Here is a 27,539-nt window from a genome sequence, read left to right as displayed (position 1 = left end):
CATGTGACCTGACCTCGCCGGAGAGGTGAGATGTAAATACTAATTCCCAGACTGGACAGGCCCCCAGGCCCCACAGACACAGCAACCTGTTTGTGTGAAACCTGAACACTCAAATGATGCAAACGTGGGCGCACATGAACACACACCCCCTGCACGCTTACCAAGGCCCTTGATGAAGCTGATGACACTAGCCCTGCTCCATTTAGTTGGCACTTCCATGGTGCAGACAGCCACACAGAGAGACAAGGATACAGTGGGTGGAGGTGGGTAAAATGGGCAGAAACAGTGGGATGGAGGAGGATGGGAACACTGGGAGAGACTATGAAGCTGAGGAAGGGTAGCTGAGGAGTCTACAAGGTGCAAAATACAGCTCCCATGATTGACCAAAAAAAAGTAATTCCTTGCCACAGACTGTCTTTAATATCCAACTATTCCACCATGACGATAACTACAGACATCAAAGTAATGTCTGGCTCAGTCACAGGGCAGGTTTAACCAAAGCTAAAAGTGTGAAGCTCCATCCTTCAGAACATAACAGGCAGGTAAAGTAAAAGACTTGTGTGTGAAGCGAGAAAGAAAACTCTCATGACAGCTGTATTCCACATTCAATCCAAACGAAACAGGAAGGCACGCTGCATCCACAGACCGGAAGAGCCATGGCCAGGGCGAAACCGGCCGAGTGAGGACGACTTCACGCCTCAGAGCTGCGAGTGCTGCAATCACAGAGGAAGAGATGGTGTCAAAGCGTCTTCTCAAAATAACGGCCGAGTGAACTCTACCAACAGGGATCGAGAGATATTCCACTGAGCCGCTCCAGCAGAGGCTTGAGTAGATCAGGCGCTGCGTAGGGCCCCATGCTTAAGAGCTATATGAGCCTACAGAGCAACTATCAGTTTCTACTTCAGCTTCTGCTCCACCTCCTGGGCTGCCATCACTTCTCTGGACGACAGCGCCTGTGACCTTGGAGTCCTTGCATTGGAAAGCGGTATTGAAATGAAGTGCTTCCTTGTGAGTAGTTTTGTGTCTGTCCTTCAGTTGTCAGTAGCAGTTAAGTAAAGTCTGTTCCTTGTGGAGATCTGACCAGAAGAGTTGGGTTGGAATTTCAACACTGCCCCGAGAGAGAGGCGAGGGGAGGAGGGAGGCGCTATATATAGACCACTGGAGGTCACTCTCTTACATACCCACCACTCCCACTGACCCCTGCTCATACACAAGTGCACACGCATGAAAACAGACACACTCATGGAGACACGAACATGCATACACACGGACATGGTTTCCCAAGGCAGACGTGACAAATACGGAAAGCTAAGTAATGTGGTTAAACTACAAATCAAATGGCACTGATTTAATTTAGTGAATGTTGACTCCAAACGGATAATCTCTTAAAGCGTCACAGTGACAGGAATTTAAGAGGTGTGCGTGTGTGTGTGTGTGCGTGCGTGCGTGCGTGCGTGCGTGTTTGTGTGTGTGTGTGTGTGTGTGTGTGTGTGAGAGAGAGCCTCATGCAAGTCAGTGGGGAAAAGAGGTGAAAGTAGGAAGACGTCACGGTGTCCAATAGAGCTGTCGATACAGCGCCCCAGAGCACTTCAAAACACGTAGAAATTTTCCTGACTCAGCATTCTATGAGGTGAATCAGCAGAAATCTGCTCTGTCTAGTCAATACAAGCCCACTGTGGTTTAGTCACGTTATATCTGAAAAGGTTTGTTTAACATACAGTGCAGACAGAAAGAAAGAAAGAAAGAAAGAAAGAAAGAAAGAAAGAAAGAAAGAAAGAAAGAAAGAAAGAAAGAAAGAAAGAAAGATGGATGTTGAGGAAAAAACTCACATTGATAATCATTACTATTTTTTATCAATCTTTAAAAACAAAAATGTCAAACATTCTTCAAGATTTGAAGCTTTTCGTTGTCATACACGATAATAAACTGAATATTTTCAGGTTATGGACTGTTGTTTGGACAAAATAAGAAAGTCCAGCACATCAGGTTGGACTGTGGGAAATAGTTTTTCATGTTCGTCTGATAATTCACAGCCAAAACGATTCATCAAACCAAAAAAGACCTGCAGGAGTAGCAGAGGGGCAGCTTTGCATGTACATTCAGGTTTTCCTTCATCCATCATCATCAAGCATACTGAAATGATGAATCATGACTAACATGCAGTGTTTTGTGAGTGATAACACACACGTACGCACCATGACACATGACGAAAGCAGCTGCCAAACATACAGCCGTCATGCAGAGGTTGAAAATCAGGCCAGGCGGCTAACTAGTCTTGGTAAGCATTGCAACAAGTTTTCTCGGGTGGTAAAGAGATAAATCAACCCCAGACTGTTTGTACATTTTGTTGGCGGTGTTTAAGTAAAATGGATTGCGATGAGTCACTTTTAAAAGCACCGACAGTTACCACAAACACACAGCAGCTGCCCTCGACAAGACCTAGCAGAGCCAAACCTGTATGTTGTCAAAGGAGGCAGCGAACAAATTCTCACTGCATGTGATTAATGTATTCAGGCATCTTCACTGTTACTGCTGGTTGCATTTTAACTAGCTGACCCTTAGTCAGTCTGTTATCAGAATCACAATCAGAAATACTTTATTGATCCCAGAGGGGAAATTGTTTATAACAGTATATATATATCTATACGCTTCAATTCACGATGAAAACTAAACTCCGTAAAATTGCAAAATTAATAAAATAGCTGCTTGTTTCAAGTATGTGTGTGTGTGTGTTGATATTGTATATTGTTGATACAGGCTGACAGGAAGCCAGGCATGAGACGAAACAACTTTACCATGATGAGGTCAGCTTTTTATCTTGTGATTTCACTCGATAAGTAACTTACGCTTGAAACACAAACCTGACTTGGACCGACCAGGCCTGTTTCTTGGCATTCTACCCTAATGACTACCATCATCATCATCATGACCTTGGTGCACACAAACCAACATGACTCAATTTGGTCTTACAGCTGTGAGACGCCAAAGCTTCAATGAGGAAACACATTCACCATCAGGCTCCCTGCAATTTCTTTTTTTATTACATCACATTAAATGCTGAGGGGAAACCATCAACACATCCCTGGCAATTCCTCTGTAACCCTTACACTATCATAACCCCTGCTGACAGTAACCTTCAGCACACACCTAATATATAAGCTCCACACAGCTGCCCTGCTAACCAAATACACACACGCCATAACATGGGATCTCATGAAAAGGGATACACACAACACAAAGACCAGTTAGCAAGAGAGCACATAGAGAGGCTTCCATATAATGCTTAAATAAAGAATCCACACATACAGTATATGCATACATGCACAAAATGAAAGCTAATGATCAGTCAGTATATGAAAATCTCAGAGGCACAACAACAGGAAAGTCCTCTATGTCAGCCAGAAAAACACTGATGTTACAGTGAAGGTAAAATACCGGCTGTGTGATGTGACTATATCAGAGTGGTGCTTCCTGCTTGCTGTAATGTCTCAGATTCACAAGGCCATTACTGATAGTGGTGGAAGTACAGTATGTCCAGTCTGGGATGATGCTGCTAGGCATTCATCCCAGACCGCCCCACAGTGATGTACAGTACCTTTACCTTCTGTTTGGTAAACACTGACTCACTTACTGATTAAGAGATTTGAATCTGTCGGACTGTAAACAACACATGAAGTGGGACTGACAGAATGGTAACGCATACAAATACACTGATCAGTTTTATATTCAATGGAGAGTTTTGGTTGAGCTTGACACCCTTTTAGTGCTGCAAACAAAGATTAAAACACAGTCAAAGACAGACTTCTTGTTTTGCTGAGTAATGTGCTGTATAATTCATATAGAAAACTGCTGAGGAGCCAGATTTACCCTCATCTAACCCCTGGAGCAGGTCTCTATCCCTCTCAAGCCCTCGTCTTCCATTATTCTATTACGTAACATTGCCAAATATTGACAGTGTGGATCATGCTGTATACTGTCTGTTTTTCAGTCTCATCCACTGCTAACACACACAGATTAACAAACAAAATCAGAGTAGCTCGCACACTGCAGGACTCGGCAGTCAGACCGTATCACGCATTTGTTTGGCACACCAGCAACAACAACTGTGATGTATTAGCTGTACTCACTCCCTCCCAAGGACTTGAGCAGAGACTTGATGCTGATGTCAAAGAAGCCTGAATCCTGCTGGCTGGTCGCCATGGCTGCAGAGGCTATGTCGCCACGGTGACAGACAGCAGAGGAGGGACAGGACGGCAGGATGGGGCGTTGTGGCCGGAGCAAGTGAGAGAAAGAGGAGTGCGCGCCCAGAGAGAAAGACTAGGAGACAAGGAGAGAGGGATGCGGGTGGGCAGCCAGCGATGCGGATGTTGCGGCTGTGTGCTGCTGAGTGTGTGTGTGTTTGTTTGTGTGTGTGTGCACAAGAAAGAGAGTGCGTGTGTGTCAGAGGAGATAGAGAAAGAGAGCGGCACTCAGCCTTGCCTGCGCGCTGTGTTGCTATCTAGCTGGCTAACACCCCCCATCCCCTCTCTGTTTTGCTCTCTCAGGACAGTGATACACAGATGTTGGTAGACGCAAGCAGCCAATCCTCTTAGAGCAAAAGCAGAGAGAGAGAGAGAGAGAGAGAGAGCGAGCGAGCGAGGGAGGGAGGGAGGGAGAGAAAAACATACAGTGCTGTGGATAGCACTGCACATGGGGGTCGCACAGACCAGAGGGAGGGGAGGTGGGAGGGAGGAAAATACTGAGTGAGGGACAATGAAGAAATAGTGGGAGGAGGGATACTGGAGAAATTCAGATGAGACAATTCAAGGGCAGTAATGTAATGTTTCCGGATCATTGTTGGCCAGCTCTGTCGTGCAATAAGTGCTGAGTGAGCATGCTGCAAGCCCGCTTTGTCCAATGAGAGCCAAGAGAAGCACTGAAAGGGAGTTAGCAGCAAGGAAAAGCCAGGAATAATAACTGGTCAGTGGCATCGCTCAGATGTGTCTGATGCCACACTGCGTATAATATTCTGACCGAGGTTTGAGTATGAAGTGTGCGCAGCCTGCATACGACTTTAAGTTGATTTTTGAGTGTGGTGTATGTGGAGGACTCTATTGTCTTCACAATGCAATGCACAATTTAAACTGAGAAGAGAATGACTCATGTTCCTGGAGCTGTCTTAACATCATTCAGTCTTATGTTTTCTCTGTGATTTTTTTACAAAATCGCTCCCTATTTACTATACAGTGCACACTAATAAGTGTTCAAATTAGGAGTGTGAAATGTATGCAATGTAGTCAAGAGTGAAACTGCCACAGGCAATGGAGGGGAGACTTTTTTAAATCCTATTTTTGTCTCCTGATGCAGTTTAATTTAGATTAATTCACTTAAAGACCACTTAACAGATCCATATTCACACTTTCCACGCTGGCGTTTCCACAAGGATTCACGAGGATCCCTTTGCAGACGTCCAAATGCAAACAGAAATTTTTGACCACATGGACTGTGTGCACTGACTGAGCATGTTTGACATGATCTGCCATGACCCACATTTATATGATTTGTCTTTGAAAGAACACAACATATGAGGACAGCCAAATGTTGTTGAACTGGAGTTCACAAGGTCACTGTTTTCTTTCTGCGCATGCTTCTTCTTCACCTTCTTCATTTTTATGGTGGTTGACAAACGGAGTTATAGTGGATTACTGCCACCAACTGGTGGGAATGTGGATCGAGAAATGTGCGTACACGCAAGAATAGGGACGGGAGAATACGACATTTTATCCCAGGTCAACCTCAAAAGGCACGAGAATGGATTGTCAGTCAAAGACAGACAGCACTGCAATAATGTGTGGCAGTCCACCTTGTTCAGTCCCGACAATTTTCAACCTGTAGTTAAATTCCCGTGGTAGTCCACTGGTTTATCTGCAATCACTGTGTGTGAGTACGGTAGGATGTTCATCTTTCAGGTATACCCGAACAACTCACTGAGTAAACGTCTAAAAACCCATGACAGATAGTATTTTACATGACTCAATCCACTGGGCTTTTGTGTTAGACAAAAAAACATCCAGTATCTGAGAGAAGATGAAAGACTCTCTGATACACTGCCAAGTCTAACGAAGATATTAAAAGGGCACTTTGGAGACATAAGATGAGACACTGGAAGTACTCATACACAATGAACAACTGAGAGACCTTCTCTGATGGGACCTAACAGCTTCCACCTGGGACTGTCTGTAACCAATCTGTTATATTTGAGTTTTGTGTTGGTGGTCATGGACAGGGGCTTAGGAGGCTGTCCTAAACAGTCCTCCATCATATTACAAATACAACAACACACTGCTGCTTCTGACGCTCACTGGACAGAAAAGACGGACTGCTATTTGGTCTTCAAAAATCACGTATATACTAAGGATCCTATGAATTTCCATGTAACAGTACTACAGCCTGACTGATACTTGATATTTGACGAATTTGAAATTTGGCAACAATATATCAGGCAGCAGTGATCCAAATCACTTTAAAATTGGTTTGCCATTTCTGTAATGCAACTTATAGTTACTTATTGACCAACAAATACACTGTTACGAATACACTGTATCTGCAATAAGCTAATATCAGCCCATATATTGGGAAGGACAATTTATCGGTCGAGCTCGAACCAGTACCTTTGTTTCAGCAGAAATAGATGATGGTGATGAAATGTCAGGTGATTAAATGGCAGCAGTGCCTTGACATAGGGAGGTGCTGTACTGGTAATTAACTTGTCTGTGTGATCTGCAGTAATTTCTATACGATGTCAATAATTTTGGCAACCTGCTCAGATGAGTTAATGGTTTGGCAAAATGTCAAATGATTTGATGCAGAGACATGGTGGGCGGTGCCTGCTCAGGCCTGTGAGAGCAGACCAATCAGAGTGGGAGGGGAGCCTTAAAGAGACAGGCAGAAACACTGAGTCTTCGAGACAGAGGGTGCATGAAGGTGCTGCAGCAATGGACGGCTTTTGGAGTATATGGAAAAATACTGTGTCTTTTAAACATTGAGGGCCATTTACCTCTCCAACCAGTTTTTGTTACTTCCCTTCTTAAGTAGCTCTAATGTCCAACACCAACATTTACCAGCACTTTGCTTGCGGTGGTCATTAACCTTGCAGCGTACTGCTGTGGTTAAATTCTTGAGAGACGATTAAGAACTCAAGCATAGTTTCTGACAATAGTTAGAGAAAATAAAACCCTCTCCCTCCGCCTTACACCATCACATATTCCCTTGGCTGTCCTCACAATTGCCTGTCTAAGCAGAAAGGTATGATGGCCATCATGGTGGTGATGCTATGGTTGGGTGAGTGAGAGTGGAAGTACAAGTGGATAATTAGGGTCATCATGTAATTCCCTCGATGAACTGCGGAAGTGCCACAGGACATGTGAATAGGCGAGGGAGGGAGAACGGAGGCAGGGGGAGAGAAAATATGAAGAGGGGGAGTAGAAGGTGCAGAAGATACAGCATCACGCAAAGCTGCAGCTCACAGGAGAGCTACCGAGCACAGGATGGCCTGGTTCACATTAACAGACAATTACAGTCTAATCTCAAAGGAGGAGAAATATAGCAAAGAGCCACCGCAGAACTATTCCTGCCTGCAACTTCTGCTTACTCATTACAGTCCTGGGCCAAATAGTATCAGCAAATAACAATTTCTGCCTTTGTGTTAACCTTCTGACAATCACAGAAAAGCAAACCCAAATGACTTTCAAGATATTCTCCTGTAACTGTCCAAACATCCAAAAGTTTCCCATGTATGACCTCCTTGCTGGTGCAACAAAAGTAAAGATTCTTATGAAACACTATTCGACTGAGCTCTGGTCTTTGTTATCTCAACCCCATCGTGACCTCGTCTCTGCGTCTGCTATTCTTTTGCTCAAGAGAAGTGTCAAGGATTATTTTTTGCTGACCCATTTTCTCACATTTCTCATTAGGTTACAAAGTTAGGCATGCTGGAGTGCTGTGGTAGCTCACCTGATAGAGCACATACCGTGTGTACAAGGCTGGGTTTGTAGCGCAGCAGCCTGGGTTCCAGCCCGAGGCCCTTTGCTGCATGTCATCCCCTCTCTCTCCCCCTGCCTTTATGTCTCTCTCTCCAGCTGTCACTATTAGACATAAACCATAAATGCCAAAAAAGTTTTTGCTGTTATCTATGGGCAAACTAAACATGACACATGATGTTTTTGTGTGAGGGGGAAAGCTGCGGGCAAAGCGGAGTAACGCGTTTCTTGAAATAGAAATTTCCAAATTAAGATGCCGTTTGTCTCTTTGGCAAATGATCTAAATGCAACAGAGATGCTCTCTCTATGAAAAGGGAACAGCTGTTCGGCTGGACAAAGACGTGTGTGCCTTTTTGTCTGAGTGCAGCTCATGTCCAAGATATGGAAATCTATTCAAATTGGTGACCAACAATGAGAAGAGGGATGTATTTGACACAGAATGACACATTTGTTTAGCTCAAAAATGAGAATCATGGACATGAAAACACACACACACACACACACACACACACACACACACACACACACACCCTTCTGGAGCTCCTAGGATTCCTCACATTCTGAGCAGGGGCCTGGGCATGCCAGCTGTTGGAATGCGACTCCTTCACACACACAGCGCACACACACACAGCCGTACGTGCACACAAATGTATATGTATTCATACATGCACAAGGACAACAACACAAGACATGCACTGCGTTGCTTTCCAATTAACCTCAATTTAAAGACGTGTTTATTCTGTCTTATGAGTGCGTTTTAAGCAGCTGCATAAAAATTTATTGACCGGAGCAGGCACACACACACACATGGTCTCTCTCTCACTCACACACACACAGCAGGTTTTCATCACTTTTGGGGACATTACATAGATTTCCATTCATTTCCTGGAGACTTACCCTAACCATAACCATAACTAGTACTTGCCTAACTCTAACCCTTACCATAACCTTAACCTCAACCTTAACCTCAACCTAACCTTAACTCAAATCTTCACCCTAGAATTTAATGATTTACATTATGGGGACCTGCATTTTGAGTCCCCACAATGTGACACACATTCACGTCATGTTGAACAATCTTTGGCTGAGTGCAGACACCGGCTTGCAGACTGCACGCAAACAAGACAGCAGCCAAGTTTTATTTCGGTCTGACATCAAGTCACGCCCAGAATTAACATGAATTAGCGGCAGCTGATATGACCTGCCACCATGATGTTGACACACCGGAAAGGCTGGAAATAGGGAATGTTGTGTTTTTACGCTTAGAAATGACTTCCAATCAAATTCCTTCATTCCCCTAATTGATGACTTAAGTAAATAATTCAGCTCTAGATCCCACTGACTCGACCACATAAACCACATCTGAGAATGAGAACACATGGCACTATCTATCTCTCTTATATGTTCATCTGACACGTGGTTGTGGGTGTTAACTAGTCCATCATAACACAGCAGATGAGCACAGTGCAGAGGGGCTGTTTGAGGTTCACAGTTCACACAGTGGTGTCTCCTTAACACAGCTGGGTTGATCAATGTGTGTCAGTAGATGCCAGGCATACCTGTCTCCTCTACATCAAAGCCTCAGTCGTGCACACTATCACAGCACAGAAGCTCCAGAATATTCAAATCCAGCGCATTTCTTGTGCCAACAGTTTTAAACATCATGACCCATGTGCTCATTTATGGAGAGGTCACTGCTTTCCCGAAAGACATGTTTGTGCAGGTGGTACTTGGTTACACAGGCACCACCTCACTCCAGATTTCCCCTTTCACCGTACGCCCACTTCTCTCTTCTTTTGAAGTGCAGCCAAATCCCACTGAAAAATGTATAGTCAGATACAACATGACTGCAAGAACCTTTCTGCTCTTCTCGCCCTAATATGCTGTTATCCTGACTTTGCCTTACACATCTACTGCTCCTTCCATACTATTATGTGCTGCAATGTTGGTGACCTCGGAGGAGAGGAAAGGTCATGAATGTAAGATAATGTAATAGCATCAACTGAGCTAATGTGTAAGGCCTCCTTTTGACTTTGAACTGGCTTTCCAGGGATAGACAGAAACACTGGATCTGTTTGTCCATTGAGAGGTCAACTGATACTGTTGTAATTCTTAACAGAGCCGACAAGGACAGAGGGCACGTTATACAGATAAACAGATCATTCTGCCACTAAAAGGTTACAAGTTCAGGCACAGGTAGGCCATAAATCAACTGCGTGACAGTGTGTCTTGAGTGTGTAAAGTTTGGGAGCTTAAGCAGGAGATGAAATACAACTGTAATACTGTCTCAAAATACTGTAAAACACAAGCCTGCTCATGCCATTTAATGGTACCTGCTAAGTTTACTCATGCCTGACACTACTGCTGTTGTGCCTGGTAAAATGTTGCACACTCCATACATGAGGTATTTTGATGTAAATGAGTCATTGAAGCCATATGCCCAGCTCTGTTATACTTTGACCGACAACTTCAGGTCTTGGTTTTCTCCCATAGTTGGAAGTGTCTGGACATGAAATCCCCAGAAGTTAAGGTAAGCTGAGCAAGGGTGAGAAGTGTGGGGGGAAAAGAAAATACTGTGAGGCCAGAACCACAAAGGCATGTCTTTTCCCCGTTCTGTAGAATAAGGATTAGTGGAGTAAATTTTCTCAAAACACAGAAGGTATCCCTTTTCACAGGGTCAACAAAAGCCACAACAAAGACACTTGTCAAGTGTCAAGTTCTCAAGTCACAGCCAAGAAGAACCTTGTTATAGAGAGACAGAGGGGGTCTAAAGAGGCAGTAAGAGATCTGAAACTTTCTAAAATTCCAGGTTGCATTAAAAAAGAGCAAGCCCTTTCTGCCATTTCCAGCATCCAACATTCAAACAAACTCAAGCCCATTTAATCTCGCTGTGTTCACTCTAATATTAAAAACCAAAAGATCCTAAGCTTGTCTGCACCCACCTCCGATGATCCTTGTCCTCTTTCTGGACCGAGACTGGATCTTTGTAAACCTCCCGGTGAAATCGCTGGGGTCGAACATGTCCAACGACAGAGAGGCAATACGCTCCAGAACGATCCCATCTTGGCCTTGGCTCTGGTTTCCCAGGTCCCGGTCCTGACATTGGCTCAGAGAGTGGCCATTGCAGTGGTCAGAAGCGGCACTTTCAGCAACAAGGCTGGCAGTGCTTCCTACATCTTCTAGCGACATGTCTCCACTACCAACCTGCTCCTGGTAGTCAACACCTGGCCCTCCTCAGAGCTACCAAGGAGACACTACATGATGTTTCAACTGTAGACTCAGCAAGAAAAGGAAAATACAGGTGAAAAAAAGACTTGTTCCAGGAAAGCAACAGTTTGGAAAAAAATAAAATTACTGTTCAGGCAGAAATCCCTGATTTCATTTTCTTCATCTCCTCTTTGTCCACATTTTGGTATCCAGCTTGTTCTCGCAAGGGTTTCTTCTCTTTATGTCGAGTTCATTCAATCCTGAGACGGTGAGCTCATTGCTTTGTTGTTACAGATACACAGCTTTCCTGAGAGTTCAGGTTCTCCCCTTGAGAGTCCCTCTCTCACTCCCTTGCTTTGGATTTAAAAAAAACAAAACAAAAACCCCTCTCCGTGTCTTCTTTTGTTTGAGAGGAAATCTTATTTCCAGTAAAAGTTCAGCTTTCTCCTTATGTGCCTGGCTGTTTTTGCTCTCACCTGTTCTTTGTTTCTTTCTCACTCCTCTGAGTCTCTGAGGCACGCTCTGTTTCTCTGCTCTCAGGTGGTGAGCAAGGGAGGGATCCAATTCCAAGAACGCAGCTTGATTGGGTGGTTTGGGAAGTTTGGGTGGTTCTCTTATCCCCTCTCCCTCTCACCGTCTTCTTTTTCTCTCTCTCTGGGGATTTTTCCAACCTCCCCCCTCCTGTCACGAGGGAATGTTTGGCAATAGAAAAATTATTTCTTACTTGTGTCCTCTCTCACACACCTGTTTCCTTCTTCTTGTTTCATCCTTTCCGTCTCTCATAGTAGTAAAGCACAACTGAATGGCATGCAGCTGCTTGATTCAGACAGCCAACACATGGCATGTGGGTGTGAGTAAGAGTTAGAGTTAGAGTCCCTGTACTCACTGGTCGAGGCTGTTTAGCCAGTTACAGTAACCTCAATGTGTTAATGGTGTAGGATTACTGAGGGTAGACACACCCCTTTACAAAGGGGGGAACAACGGCAAACACAAACAGGAAGAATCCTGAGCAGGAACAGACAAGGAGTGTTTTTGTGAAAGTTCACAGTTCTTGATTTGCAGATGTATTTCAAAGAGAAACTCTGTCAAGTAGTTTGCCCCCACAGTGAGACAAATATACATTTCAATACTTTTCTGACTTACTAAAGAGCTTGTACAACGTCATGATGTAAAGACCCAGATTAAAGTCAGTCTTGATTTAAGTTGCCAATACTAATACTGATATTAGTCTGACACTGACTCAAACAGCCAGATTGGGTATCAAGACAATCAGACAATCTGGTATTGGATGCAATTAGTTAAATAAATAACAATTCAGTACATTTAAATCTATATTTTTATTTGTTACATTTTGTATTACAAAGTTTGGAAAGCGATGTTCAAGTCAAGCCTGATGTTGCTTCACACCTAAAAGAATGATCTCAGTCTCGCTGAAGCACACAGCTTATTAATTAAACTCTAGTATCAGACGCAGTACGAGCTGATACCCAAAGCTCAGGTATTGTATCGGAACTGAAAAAGTTGCATCAGAGCACGGCTACTCTTGATGACAAAAACTTCCTACGGCCAATCCTGAAAAGGGAAGGAATTAGTCTAGGTCTCAAAACCCTAAACCTCCCAGCAACTTATCTCCAAAAAAAATCTCACAGGAAGTACAGTGCACTGTTTTGGTCTGGCCCTAATTACATGTGGGCCTGTATCGCTGCCAAATCACTCTCAATGCTGAAATAAGACAAGTGCCCACTCCCTCAGCACTTTAAAAACAATTCTGCTGAACAAAAAACTGCTCAACAGAACGAGGCCCTTTTACACACCAGGCACACTAAAGCAGTATAAATACTTCAAGGTGATTGCTCTTAAACAATCATCACTTGTATATTTTCTTTATCCCTGACTCTGTTCTGTCAAATACGCTTCAGTTAATCCTGTATTTCACTCTCTCTGTCTCTGTAGGTGAATGGCACTTAGTATCTCTCAGGAGGCACCTACCCTGAGGTGACTTCCTGCTGTTTATGCCACTATTGTCATGACAGCTCCATTGAGCGCCTCACCCAAGAGCTCATGTGTGTAAGTCTGATAACAACACGACTTTCATATCCTCTTCTAAGAGACCACCACACAGGTTCAAGCACACATAATGCAAACATGACACTGTGCATACTCTGTGATCTGCTACTGTGCCAGTGGTCGCACATTCGTCAGACAACACAGAAAAATATATATAAACACAACATCTGACCGGTCTTAAAATAATCAATTAAATCTCTATTTTTCTAAAGACAATGATACAAAATAAAAGACACTGAGGAATTTTTCTTACTTCTTTGCAGAAACTATTCAAAGTCAGATGTTTAAATTGTTATTTTAAATAATTCACCACAGTTTTCTTTAAATATGTTTCACCCTCAGCCATCTGTCAAGGAAATGGTTAAGGGTGGCAAACAAGCGCAGGGAGGCACGGTGCCAAAGTCAGTTAGAGAGGCGTGCCGTCCCCTGGGGGAGTACAACAGCCAAGTATTAAGACAGACTCACTTAGTCCTACACACACATGAACACACACACACACAGGAACACACAGACAAACAGGAGATTGTTTTCGTCCTTTCATTAGCTAACGACTCGGGCCAACCAATCAAAGAAAACAAACAAATTAACCAATCATCTTCAGGAATGTGTTGACAAGGAAAAAGTAGGGTGCTGGGGTGGTGATGGTGGGTGGGACACGAGGTAGAGACAATGAGCAAAGATCGAAATCTGTTCAACCACATGTGTTTTTCTTTAATCATGTTGTCTCCTATCAATCTCCTGTGCATGTTAATCTACAACACGCTGATGGAAAACTACAGTTGAGATATTTTGGCTGGCTCTGGCTGCACAGTGGTTGATGGATGATAATGGACTCCGCTGGGGTTCTGTGACAAGCTCCTCAGGTTTGTCGCTCTCTTGTTTGCATGACCTGATTAGTCAGTTGTGTTTATACTCAATAGGTCAATGACATTCAGCCTCTCTCTTCATATGCCCATGACAATCCCAGCTATTCTTCCTTTTGCGCTCTTTAACTCTAATGTCAATTGCTCTATTGATTGTTTTTACATGGCTTCAAAGGCGTATGAGTAGACAGTTGATAACACTGATGTGAGATACAGTAGATGCACCGCTGACAAGATAGGACAGGAAGTCTAATAAATCCGTTTTATTACTCAAATACACACACACACACACACACACACACACACACACACACAAATCCCTGGAGGTCAATACTCCTGCCTCATACATCACCGATAATCATAATTATTCCTTTTTTATTATCTTAACCTATTTTATTCTGGGGTTGGTAAGCAGATGTTGCACATAAATCAGCCTGAATGTGAACGATGAGCGAAGCATCACCTTCCACCCACTGCACAGACACGCTCCGGTTGACTGGGACAACCAAACACACCCAAACAGACACCAGCCACAGGGTCATGGCCTGGTTTGAGCCTGAAAAGCTGGGTAAACACCAAATCTTTCTTAATAACTATGATCCCCCCCCCCCCCCCCATCTTAGCACCCCTTCACTCTTTCTTTGTCTATTGCCTTTTATTCTTTCTTTGTCCAAACCCCAACTGATCATCATACCAATCACTGTTGGATAACGTCTTTCTCTGAGACAAAGCGGTGCCAACCAGTTTCACATACTGTCTGGAATATAAAACTATTTCCTCTCCCACACAGAAATGGCCGAGGTCAGAAGGAAGCCGCGAGGAATGTGCCACGATGGCTTTTTATTATTATCATTAACAATCTTTCATTCCTCATCTGAACCTGCTTCATCGTCCACTGACTTCATCAATTTAGCTGCTATCTTGCATTAGTCTGTAAAAGACCTGGAAATGAATTTAGTAGTGGCCCTGTTTTAAATTTGAGTGGAGCTACCTGATGGTTTACATTTGCTTCAAGAATTGTGCCTTTAGGCATACTACACAAGATACTATCAGCAGATGCCACACACCTTTTTCAGGTATGTGTCTTGTTCTTTTATCTTCATTTAAAATTGACTCTAAAGCAACCTCACCCCACTAACCACTTCTACGATCCTTCCACTTATTTACGTAAATTGCGCCCTCTGAGACATCTCCTACAACAAAAAACCTTTTATTTCTCCTGTCACTCAAATATGTTGTCACGTTAACAGTTGCACAGATTAGCCCACATGCTGCTCAGCAACCCGGTCGAACAGGAGAACAGAGGACATAAACAAATTTACTCTTGGCTTATGCACTTCAGCAAAACTCCAGTTCAGGGGTTCACTGGGATGAAGGGTAAAATGAATGATAGGAGTGCCTCACCACAATCTCTCTGTAGCAAACAATGCAGCTTTGCATCGCAACCATTTTTGTTCCCAGTTGAAGCCTGAGATCTATTCAGAGAATGATATGATCAAGTACATACTTTCTGTACTTGTCAACAACAGCGGCAATGAAAATATGAAAACTATATTTAGTGGGACATTTTGGTGGCTTCGTTGATTAAAGCATGTACCAACTAACCACAGACTGCGGAAGCGGAGGGGCCAGGGGGCTGCGGCCCGGGTAACTCTTGGAGTGCAATATAATAGTTTTTAGAATAAAAGCCTGAATTGTATCTGTTTTTTTCCCCAAACCTTGTACTTAAAACAAGCCGAACAATACTGGTCACTGTCCTGCACTTCCGCCGACTGCTGTGACGCGATTTGACATTTACTCATCACCTGCATTGTTCGTCAATGACATCACGCTGTGCGTACGTTGTGAGTTTCTAAATGGTGTCATAAGCGAAACTAAGAAGCATGCATGAGTGTGAAAATGAAGACACAGTATCAGAAATCCATATCTGAGTTACGCAAAAGCAAGAAGAAAAATAATGAGCGTGGCATTGATAAATATTATGCACGGTCTTCCGCTGTACCCTTGGCCTTGACCACAAACCCTGACGACCTTTAATCTTTAACTATTCCTAGTCCACCACCGCTGGTGTGCCAGGCTGCAGCTACCTGTCCTGCTACCTGTCCTCATTCCCCTGCATGCCACACTATGGAATCCAATAGCACTGTTTAAGTGAGTGCTGCAGGGCACACGCGGCTCTGCACCACCCTGTCTCTGAGTGTGTAAGATATTTATCTTCTGAGTGCTGCATTGTGATAATAACAGACAGGACGCTGATTTACACTTGTGTTTGGGTTGCGGCCAGGATGTTTGTTGTTGGCTATGGTTTGGTGTGTATGTTCATGTGTAAACAGGCTTGGCCTGTTGTGTATGAGTTTTGGTGTGGGATCAGAAAGGTTGTGTAGAAGCATGTGTATTTCAACATGTGCGTGGACATCATGAATGTAGATATGGCAGTGTGTGGTGTTGGACTAAAAAAGTGTTCTGTAATGTAACTCAATACTCATACATCAGTAGTATGGGTCCACAGTATGTCTGATTCAATGAACATAACCCCCAGCCCCCCCATGTGCCTTGAACCCTCCCTCCCAATCAATTTCATAGCACATATATGCAGACACACACACACACACACACACACACACACACACACACACACACAAATATCCTACCAAATTGCTTAATAGTACAACTGCTACAACTATGAATACTGCCACTAGTGATCACAGTAGTAGTAGTAACAATAATTTCCGTCAAATGTCCTTCACCTTTGTTTTATCTCCTGTCGTCGTCAGGCCTTCACACAGGCTGTACAATAGTGCCCCCTTCAGCCCATTACAGAAACAATAATTCTGCTTATGCAATTAGTCACATACCTGATCCAGGCAGGCAGTTTTGAAGACACTTTCAGATGATATTTATGGTGTGTTTGTTTTTAGACACCACTCTTCCTTTGTTAGGAAAATCACTTTTTTGTTTAGCTGCCTGCTTAACCCTCACAACCCCAAGCACTGTTTTCTGTTCCTGTCACATTTTAACTCACTGTGGGCTCATTTTTCACTGAAAAAATATACTGTAAGTCCTGTAAGTCCTATATGTCCTCTGATGTTGTTCCTGGAATCTGCTGAAGCCAGTCTCCCAGTTTGTGGGTCGCTGCCCCCAGTGCTCTGATTACCACTGGTACCACTGTTGCCTTTACTCCCCACATCTTCTCTAGCTCAGCTTTCAGCCCTTGGTATTTTTCAAGCTTCTCGTATTCCTTCTTCTAGATGTTGCTGCCGCTCAGGATCACTACGTTTATCACTACAGGCTTTTTCTGTTGTCTATCAACACGATGCCTGGTTGGTTAGCCACCACCATCTTGTCAGTCTGGATCTTGATCTACATTATCGGGTTTCTGTTGCCTGAGGTATTCACTTAACGGCTCATCTTTGGGGGTCATCTTCAAAATGTATTCCTGGATCTTAGTTGTTTGATCCTGGACAGAGGCTCACCAGTCCTTGACCTCCCTTAGTCCACATAGCGTACAGTCTCAGGGTGCTGGACTTGGGATGAAACCCTAAAGCTTCCTTGTCTTCATATCAGTGGCTTCTATCTCCTCCTCTGGCCAGCTGATTATACCAGAGGGGTATCAGCCAACTCTTCACTCTATATCTATGTAGATAAATATATATACACACACACACACACACACACACACACATACATTTATAGATATACATAATTTTTACTATTTACATTTTTACATCCTCCACTTACGACCTCTCTTGTCCTCTCCTCACTGAAATCAACTTAACCTAACTGAATTTTGGTGACTGCTGGACACATGACATGGCATTCAAGGCTACCCAGCTGTGCTGAGGAGTGCAGAATGTAATATTTTTTACAGGATCTTGTTGGAGCAAATGGTTCAATTTTGATGAAATTTTGGTTACATTTCCTGATGGAAGCATGCGTCACACAGGATTCATTCAAGGACCGTCAGAATTGTGAAAATCCAAAGATAATCAATGAAAAATATTGTAATTTTCAGGACTTTGTTAAAAGAAAGCTGCTGGTGGGTTCAGTGGGATCTGAACAGTTACACAAAGTGACAGTCAAGTTCACTGGAACTTGGGGAGGAGAAAGGCAGCTCTGAGAAAATAAAAGATAAAATTCATTCGAATTCTGACTAATTTACTTAATCTTTTGACATTAAAAACCGTTTTTATTATACATTCTGTAAGGAAGGAGGGGGAATATGCACGGCCACATAAATTAATTCATGCACAAATATTGGAAGAGCACATACAAACACACAGCATGCCCATCGGCCTTTCTATACATACATAGAGCTGTGTTATGTAACACTATCTCAGGGGTCTCTAATGTGCAGACTAATGCATCAGCAAACAGCCTCAGAGCTCCATCAGCAGTGAAAAAACATCCCCTGAACAATTAACTCAAACACAAACAAAACACACCACTCAGATAAATTCCTCCTCTACCAAAACTCTATGGAAAAATGTAAACACAAGGCTCATTTAAAGTGAATGATCATTGTGCGGCTCTCTAAACAATATCACAGAGGAGAGCTTGCCCATATGATGAGCACTAATCACCAGTGCACCTGAGGCAAAATCAGACAGGGGGTGTGATGGTGAGGAATGTGAGCATGTGTGTGTGCGTGCACGCGCCAATGTCTCTGTGTATGTGTGGACTTGTGTGTGCTTGGCAGAAACACCAGGTTATGTAATCCAGTGGGAGTGAGGTGCTGGGTGGTATCTATGGAAACGATGACAGCGAGGAAAGACAGATAGCGGACCGGTCGACAGAGGTTCACCAGTCGGGACGCAGTGTGGGTGGTCAACCCCAGTTTCTGCTCCTTTCATGCATGAGGATGAGGCTCAAAAACAACTTTAGATTGATTACATTAATCTCAGTCACTCAGGTCGTAAGATGTCAAGCGAAGTGTGAAACCATCCACTGGACTGGTAATTGCACGAGAGGAGACATTTCACTATTCATCCAGATGGCCCTGTTGTTTGTGACATGTGATCTCAAGTGCACAGACGTATGCACTGACGGGATTAAACAGCCTCTCAACAAACGCTTGGTACAGTTTAAGCAAGCTCAACCATTGCTACAGACATTAAGGAGACCCCCTCTATACAACTCTTAATGCTCTGTGCCAAGGATTCGAAAGGATTATATGGGTTAAGGGAACTCTTTGACCCTGTAAAATCCCCACTGGATGAACTACATAATGCACGGTGGCTAACACAAAGTCAACGCTGTTCTTTCTTGATCCTTGCTGATCTTTTTATTTTAAAGGTTCTGACACAACATCAACATGCAACGTGTTGATTAATTGATGTCAATTACACTGAACTGCATGGAAATGAAAAGAATGAGCAAACTCCAGTTTTTGAAGGTTTACCATGCAGGATTTTCCTAAAAATAATGTACTTGTAGAGACCCTGCCCTCTGCAATGAATGAATATTTTCTACTGGTACATACTGTACCAGCGATGGTGGCCCAGTGGCCCATCCAGTGTATTAGAACACACCTCCACATGCTTACCAACATATTGTACATGCGATTAGAAAAGATTACTACAGCCAAGTCAGTAGAAAATCCTAATTCCTCACATTCTTTAAAACCCTTTAGCATTATGTGGCTCCACTGAATTCATGCCGTAGTTATTCTTTTGAATGTAAATCAACCAGAGACAACTTTTTGAAAATATTTCTAAGTATAAAGGCAGTAACTTAACTTAGATGAGGAAAAAAATAGGCTAGTGATACTAGTGGTACTTGTAAGTTGGGGGTGTATGCATGAGTGGGAGAAAAGCATCACAAAAGCACAGCGCTGTGACACACATGACGTGCTGCCTGTGTGTGTTACTCGTAGCGTAAGTCCAGACACAGAACAATGGAGTTAACTGGGTCGCCGTTGCCGACTGGCTGTGCCAAACAGCTGGAGAGATGGAGGAGGACTACGATTGAGTCATGAGGAAGGAGGGGGGAGGGAGGGAGAGGAAAAAGGAGGACTAAAATAGGAGTGTGAACAGGCTAGATTGGAGGGGAAAACCATGCAAAGAGAAGAGGAACGATCATCCTGATACCTGCTCATTAACTTCACGGCAAACTCAGTAAAGTATGTGGCAGCATATTCAAATATTAATCGCGACACAGTCAAAAAATATACATATAAATCAACATGTATGACTCTAGAGCTGCACTGATTATATGTCAACTACTAAATGAATCATCAATCGATTCTGATAATAGATTTGATCAAAATTCTCTGATTCAATCCTCTTAAATGTGAACATTTTCTAGTTTCTTTGCTTCTGTTGTGAAAGTATAAACTGAATATCTTTGGGTTGTGGACAAAACATTTGGGCTTTGGGAAACACTGATCACCATTTGCTGACATTTTATAGTCCAAGCAACTGATCGATTAATGGGGAAAATAACGGACAGATTAATCGACAATAGATATAATCTTAAATTGTGGCCCTGCATGATTCCATTTTGCCAGATGACAAGAAACGGAGGTGTCCACAGTAGTGGTGCTGCCTGCTGTCTGGCTGTATCTGTATGAGAGTGTGTGTCAATAATAGATGCCGTAAGGCTGACTTTCTCTCACAAAACGCTCAAGCTGAATCCTGAGCATCTCAGCTGGAGAATAATAAAGCGCACAGCTACTCAGGCGGGATGATGCGCGCCACTGGACCAAAACCAATTCAAGTTTCCCAATTTGTAGGCTGTGTTTTAATCCACCAACCACGACTGTGCAACCATCTTTACAATGAGGAAACACATCCCATCAGTGAGTGGTCCAGAGGCTCAGACATGGCATCAGACAGGCACCGGGACTGGGAGACCTTCATGTGTTCTGTGACCCTTCGAGATGTTTTATATTTTATTTATGCCCACGAACTGCATTCGCTAGCAACCAGCAACTGTGGCTTCACTAATTCATTAATGTAAGCTACTTAGCTGGCAGCTAATATGCAGTGTAGCATCTTATCTTTCAGCGCCATCACGAGTGTATTTACAATCAACGTCGCTGTTAACATGAAGACTGTTGCTTAGCTAATCTGCCTCACAAAGCAACGCGGCATTGTTCGTTGTATACGACTGCTCCCAAGGAACCGTGGAAGCATGTACAGATGAGCCACATTTTCTTTATCGTATGGGTGTCGACCACTACAACCAGCTATGTCTTAAGCTAACTCGGTAGCCGACGAGCTAATACGAGCCCCGGTGGTAGTTATATCGATGTTCTATCAAGACACTGCTCGGTCGCCTTTGTATCAACGCAGACGCATTAAACACCACCAGACACAGCACGAATGCGACATTAAACTGCACGGTACCTTTTCTGCGTCGACCTCGGCGGCTATAAGATCATTTCCTGGCACGGGTTCTTTGTTTATGTGATTTAGTGGCTTGTTTTCATCAATCCCTCTTGTGTCTCTCCTCCAGGAGTCGTGCCGCCCCGGCTGACAGCACTACTGCTCCGGATGACAGGGCCCCGCCCTTAGCAACCAATCAGATGCTGAGGTTCTGGAAACTGAGGCAAGCAATGTTTCCTATTGGTGGGCGGCGGTGTCCATCAAGATGTCGCTAGGGGCGCACCTTGGTCCAAGGGCAGGACACCTGCCACGGAAGGATGCTGAGCGCCGCAGGTGCGGTCAAATCAAGTGATGAAGGAGCTGTAAAAGAAAACTGAAAGAAAATTGGAAAGACGTATTGTAGCTTGATGACCAATGGATTTACCACAGGCAGCCGCACAAAGACACTGCATGATATTTGTTGATTTTTGATATGATTTTTAAAAACATCATTAAATAGACTGTTCGATTTACAATGCAATGCAGGTTTACAATGCAAACTTCCAAACCATCACTTATCTATATCTCATTAGGTGAAATTCTAAGTAAGCATACCACCATACTGTGAATACTTATTTGGTGAGTACAGCATATAGTAATATGTAAATTTAGGTTTTTAATCAATCAGCCCCTTTCAAGTTATTTTTCAACCCAGTTAAACTATGCTACTGATGTTACCTGAGAAACCTCTTAATGCAGTATTTTTAACTCATACTTCCTGCATACATTTCTATCTAACATGTAATCATATGATTTACTTGCTGACATATTTGTATCTTATACTACTTTATACTTAGACTCTACTACATTTTGGAAGACATTTATTTGACACTATTACTTTTATAATTCTGATTACTAATTAAGTAAGTCTGGGTATTTCTTCCACCACTGCATGGCAGTGTTAAACAATTGATAGCGCTCATGAAGTTTTGATAGCTCATGGGAAATGTAGTTTCACAAGGCTAGCATGGCACTGTCCTGCAGATTAGCAGACATTCATTTAACTTTGCATATCAATATAAAACTGCCCTCATGTTTGAGCTTTTCAGAATACCCAGTGAAAGAAACTCAGTGTATGCATTTGAGCACATAAGCTGGTGTTTTTCTGCTTGTTTTATAGGTAGCATTAACAGAAAGCTTATTGCTAACACCATCCATCCATCCATTTTCTATGCCGCTAATCCTTTCGGGGTCGCGGGGGGCCGGAGCCTATCTCAGCTGTCAACGGGCGGGAGGCAGGGTACACCCTGGACCGGTCGCCAGCCGATCGCAGGGCACAAACTCAGACTCACACTCACACCTAGGGGCAATTTAGAGTCACCAATCAACCTAATGAGCATGTTTTTGGTCTGCGGGAGGAAGCCGGAGAACCCACGCATGCACGGGAAGAACTTCAACTTCACACAGAAAGGCCTGAGCCAGGAATTGAACATTCTTGCTGTGAGGCACACGCACTACCTGCTGCACCACTGTGCAGCCCTATTGCTAACACAAAAGGGTAAAATGTTAAAATGTGCTTCAAGTTTGTTTTGATTTTTTTTTTTATTATTTCATTCAAGGAGCCATTTCTGGTGTCACCAACCTGACTCAAACACAATGATTTGCAGAACAAAGACAGTGACGACAAGTCTCCAGTACTGAATATTATACAACAAAAATAAACACATGTACATCTGCACAGAAAAATAGGAAACAATAGTCTTTATTTCAGAGGGGGTTCCACTGCTTAGTAAGCTTTGCAGAAATGAGTAAAATCATCACAACCTCTTCTCTTCTGTTGTATGACCTCCCTCAGTTTGTTCTTCTTTAATCATTACCTGGCTGTCGATGATTGTCACTGAATTAAAACAACTTATAAAAAGGCAGCAAAAACAAAGGCATATTATATATATATATATAAAGTATAGCATAAAAAAAGTATAAATAGAAACATGAACTCAAGTTAGAACCGTCCAAGTGACACCTGACAAGCACATTGACAAGTGATTTAAACAAGCTCATTTGTTTGTCTATTGAATTAATGAATTCAATTCAACTCGGCATTCTTTAACCAGATGTCACACAATAAGGCTGTCTGATCAAAAGCAAAGTATGATTCAACAGTATCAAGATGCTGCAGCATATTGGTGCAGATTCATGATCAGTGAGCACATACTGTACATGCAGATGGAGTGTACAGTACACAATGGCAAACAAACAAGTAAGGAAAAATTCTGATTAAATCCTTTTTTTTTATCAGAAGAACATTAAAAATATGGCAAAAATAGGCATCAGTTTGCACTTAGTGGGGAACAGGAATAGCCACTGCTGCACAGAACTGATGCACAACAGCCAGTGACTATTGATAGTAGTAATAGTAATTATAATCCTGCCTTAATTCATTAAAACATTTTCACATTTTGATATTATTCCATTACAAAAGCCCAGTTTAATGTTAATAGAAAAAACTGAATACTCTCACTGCTTTCAATTCAAACCTGTCAAAATCAATTAAAGGAAAACATGGCTTATTAGAAATATGATTTGTGTCAAGAATAATCATTTAACATGCCATTGAAGATTTTTTTTGTTGCAACATTTGTGGCATTTATATGATTCGGCATGATCACACATCATGCTAAAATGCAAACATGCGCCTTTGCAGCTTCATTTCCACATACCTGTGCAGAGGAGCCTCTAGAAAAGGAATAATACAGAAGAACAAATATAATCAAGGCAAGGAAACCCAGCATTTGATGGAGCAAAGAGAAATTACTCAAAGACAACAAAAGCAAAGACAAGGAGCAGAAATACAGAGAGATGAAGCACACAGCATAATAAATGTGATAGATTATTTGACAGCATCATAAATGTATCACTTCAAGTGTGTTTTTCATTTTAAAGTGAAAATCATAGAAGATATTAAAATTACATGTAAAATTGACTTTGCATTTGCATTTTAATTGGTAGATGAAATTAAATTAAAAAAAAAATGCAAGCAGGATTTTGGCATCTGAATCTCAAATGTGTTTGCTTTTGTGCACATTAAATGAAAACAAATACAACTGCTGATTTGCATTTGTATTACACCAGCATTAAAATTTCACAGACAATGGTCAGCTGCCACATTTTATGCAGTCCAAGACTCAGTCCTTGTTTTTGTTGAGACTGAAACCTTTTATCCTCAAACACACTTCTCAGCTCAGCGTCTGATGAGCGTTACATCTGCGGCTCAATGAGCTTCATCCTTAAATCACTTCATCTCACAGTGTCTGTGAGATAAGAGATATTTGGCTGCTTGTCCCCCCACCAGCTCCCTCTCCTGCTCTAGCTTCATACTCTGACATGACAAGGGGTTAGGAATGTAGAGAGTGCTGTATGTGGGACACTTAGTATTCTATAGAAGTACAATAAGCACTTTTCTTGCCTGACTTGACATTATTAGTTCATTTTGATCATCCTCAGGGTGGTAGTGAGATGTGATGGTATTTATCCTTCCATCCAACTCCTCCTCTGTGTTTCAATGCATGGCCACATAAGCATTGGGGTGAGTGTAGCTCGAGTGGTACGGAGCGTCTGCTGATCGTAAGGTTGGCGGTTTGAGCCCTGGCTCCTCATGCCCACATGTCGAAGTCACCTTGAGCAAGACGCTGAACCCTAAAGAGCTCCCTGTGTGGGGGTAAAGACTGTCAACTGATTTGGACAAAAGCGTCCAACTGTGGTCATTTTTACAAATGTGGAGCACGTCAGCATGATGACAGCTCATTGAGCCTTAATCTTGTTCCACTGCGAGGTCAGCCTCGTTGAACCATGCCAGTGCTGCTGTCATGTCACAGCCCAAAGATGTAAACAGTCACAGGCCCTCGACCCTTGAGTTTACAAAGTTCCTGGAAAGTTCCTGCCTCCCTCAGGCGTAGCGAGGGTCTGCTGTGGTCAGTGTCACCTGCTGGAGGTAGGCCGGTAGCTGGTAGCAAGGAACCCGTGGGTTCTCCATTAAGATCGTGGAGGAGGTGAGGCTTTTGCGGTCTTTTTTCAAGGTGTGTCTTCTCTGCCAGCGACAGAGTAAAAGTTCCACCTGCTCTCTGAAGAAGCTGGTGGTCAAGGTGTACAGGATGGGGTTCAAGGCGCTGTTGATTGGAAGGATGAAGATGACAACCCAGCTGGAGATGGTGCCTAAAGATGAATGGGAGAAAAAATGTCCAGATTTTTAAGCAGTATATTTATATGGATGCCTTTTATTATGCTGTTCCACAAGTAAAGGGTTCAAACAGCAGAACACTTACGGCAAGATAACTCAGTTATGAAATGCTGAATCAATGTAAATGTAACACAAGGCGGTTTCATTCCTTACCAGGTATCTCCACCTCCAACAGTGAGAGGACTTTCACCAAAAATATGGGAATCCAGCAGAGGGCGTCAGAGAACACTATGAAGAAAAACCTGTTGGCCACGGCCACGTCTCTGTGCAGTCTGCTCCTCAAGTCTGTAGCATTGATGCCAGTTTTATAAATGGAGTAGAACATGCTGGAGTAGGAGAAGACGATCACCAGGAATGCCAGCAAGTTGAGACCTAAAGAAAGGCGCATGCCATTCACACACAAATACCGAGCGGAAGAAGTATTCCGATCCTTTACTTAAAGAGTAAAGTGTCAATACATGCTTGTAACAAACCTCGTGAATTATTTCAGATTTTGAACAGCCTAGTGATGTAAATGCTGGCACCCTTTTAGACAAAATATCACTATAAATCATTCATGGTAGACTTTCACAAGTCCTCAGTGAGAAGATTGGGTAATAAGAGCCCAGACTAATTGTGCTTTGCTAATGGAGCCATAGTGTTTGCTGTGTAATATCCCAGTCTAAGGTGCAGTGATGATCCCTGCTCTGTTTGTTAACGAGTAACAATACCCCTTAAAATGGGATCAAATCGCTCTTGATCTATTTATTTTATTTCATTTAAAGCTCAGCGCTTAATCTCAGCGTTTAGGGCATTTGATCACTCTACACTGTTTTTTTTTTATCTCTCTTTTATGAATGTTTCATCAGCTTCATTGATTGGATAAAGGGGATTTGGCGGTGCAATCAGGTGCGAAACAGCTGACGAGAAAATAAAATGCCATCTGTCGCACGTTGATAAAAACTAAAAAATTAGCAAATGAGTAAAATGAGCTGTCGTGAAAAACAAAAAATAAATAAAAACAAAGAAATTGAATTTACCCAGAAAAATGCCTGTGGAATATCCCTTGGCGATAGGTTTTTCTTGCCTGTCAGAATGAAGGGGAAAGCAGACCCCATTACGTCCATAGTAGTTTCCAAACACGTCCTCATTCATCAGAGGCACAGCAGCAATAATGAACCCCAGTAGCCAGATCGAGGCCAGGACCACCTTACAGCGGGGGCAACAAACACAGTTAGGACGTCTAACGGGGTACTCTTCAAAACCCACACTGAGCGTGATTTAAGATAATTGATGACTCATTTGATTTCCGCTCTTTCATTGTCACTTAATTGACTAGATCTTATTCCAAACATTTAGCTCAGTCTAGTTGTGTCCTGTTGACTGACTTTGCTCTCCTGCTTCTGTAATTTCAAGCACGTGTATCCTCATACATGTATTAATACTCGTGCGCTTTATCTTTTTTACGTTATCATTTGCAATTTCTATGTGGTCATCAACACGACATTTTAAGAAGCTGAACTGAATGAACACTGATGTAGCACACGAGGCACACACTCTACCAGGTAAGATACCTGGATGCCCCATTAACAGCTGTTTTCACACACACACAAGATGAGCCAACTTGACAGCAGTTTTGTTTGATCTAGTTGTATTCATAAAATTACTGCAGTGTCATTTGTATAGATTTTTTTGTGTTGTGTTGGGAACACTCTGTGCCTCAAAGATGAAATGCTGCACTCATTAAACAGCTTTTCTGGCTCTACATTACTAATAGTAATTATCTTCTCTGCAATATGATTCATCTATTTCTTAAGGCAGCAACAGCTAAGGCTGCGTATTTGATTCTAGCTCAGCACTCAGC

General features: G+C 42.8%; 2 protein-coding genes across 9 annotated transcripts in view; both read right to left on the bottom strand.

The window, feature by feature from the left end:
• Nucleotides 1–11,238, bottom strand: part of fryb (furry homolog b (Drosophila)) — a 47,909-nt gene extending 36,671 nt beyond the window's left edge. For 2 of the 3 annotated variants that reach the window (XM_070982358.1, XM_070982360.1), the window contains exon 1: nt 10,961–11,235. In XM_070982358.1, the coding sequence (XP_070838459.1) occupies nt 10,961–11,207 (247 nt within the window). In that variant the 5' untranslated portion in view covers nt 11,208–11,235. Of the gene's footprint in view, nt 1–10,960 lie in introns of all 3 variants that reach the window. The other variant, XM_070982359.1, reaches the window with a different exon arrangement.
• An 11,899-nt stretch (nt 11,239–23,137) lies between these two features.
• rxfp2a (relaxin family peptide receptor 2a) overlaps nt 23,138–27,539 on the bottom strand; it is a 30,621-nt gene continuing 26,219 nt past the window's right edge. For 5 of the 6 annotated variants that reach the window (XM_070983831.1, XM_070983835.1, XM_070983832.1 and 2 more), the window contains exons 18-20: nt 26,716–26,884; nt 25,850–26,068; nt 23,138–25,671 (exon numbers count right to left, since the gene is read on the bottom strand). In XM_070983831.1, the coding sequence (XP_070839932.1) occupies nt 25,406–25,671; nt 25,850–26,068; nt 26,716–26,884 (654 nt within the window). In that variant the 3' untranslated portion in view covers nt 23,138–25,405. Of the gene's footprint in view, nt 25,672–25,849; nt 26,069–26,715; nt 26,885–27,539 lie in introns of those variants that run through there. The other variant, XM_070983836.1, reaches the window with a different exon arrangement.

Source organism: Chaetodon trifascialis, chromosome 16 (genome assembly GCF_039877785.1).
Source record: "Chaetodon trifascialis isolate fChaTrf1 chromosome 16, fChaTrf1.hap1, whole genome shotgun sequence".
Taxonomy (NCBI): domain Eukaryota; kingdom Metazoa; phylum Chordata; class Actinopteri; order Chaetodontiformes; family Chaetodontidae; genus Chaetodon; species Chaetodon trifascialis.
The sequence above is the reverse complement of the archived record's forward strand: the minus strand, read 5'-3'. Positions and strand labels throughout refer to the sequence as shown.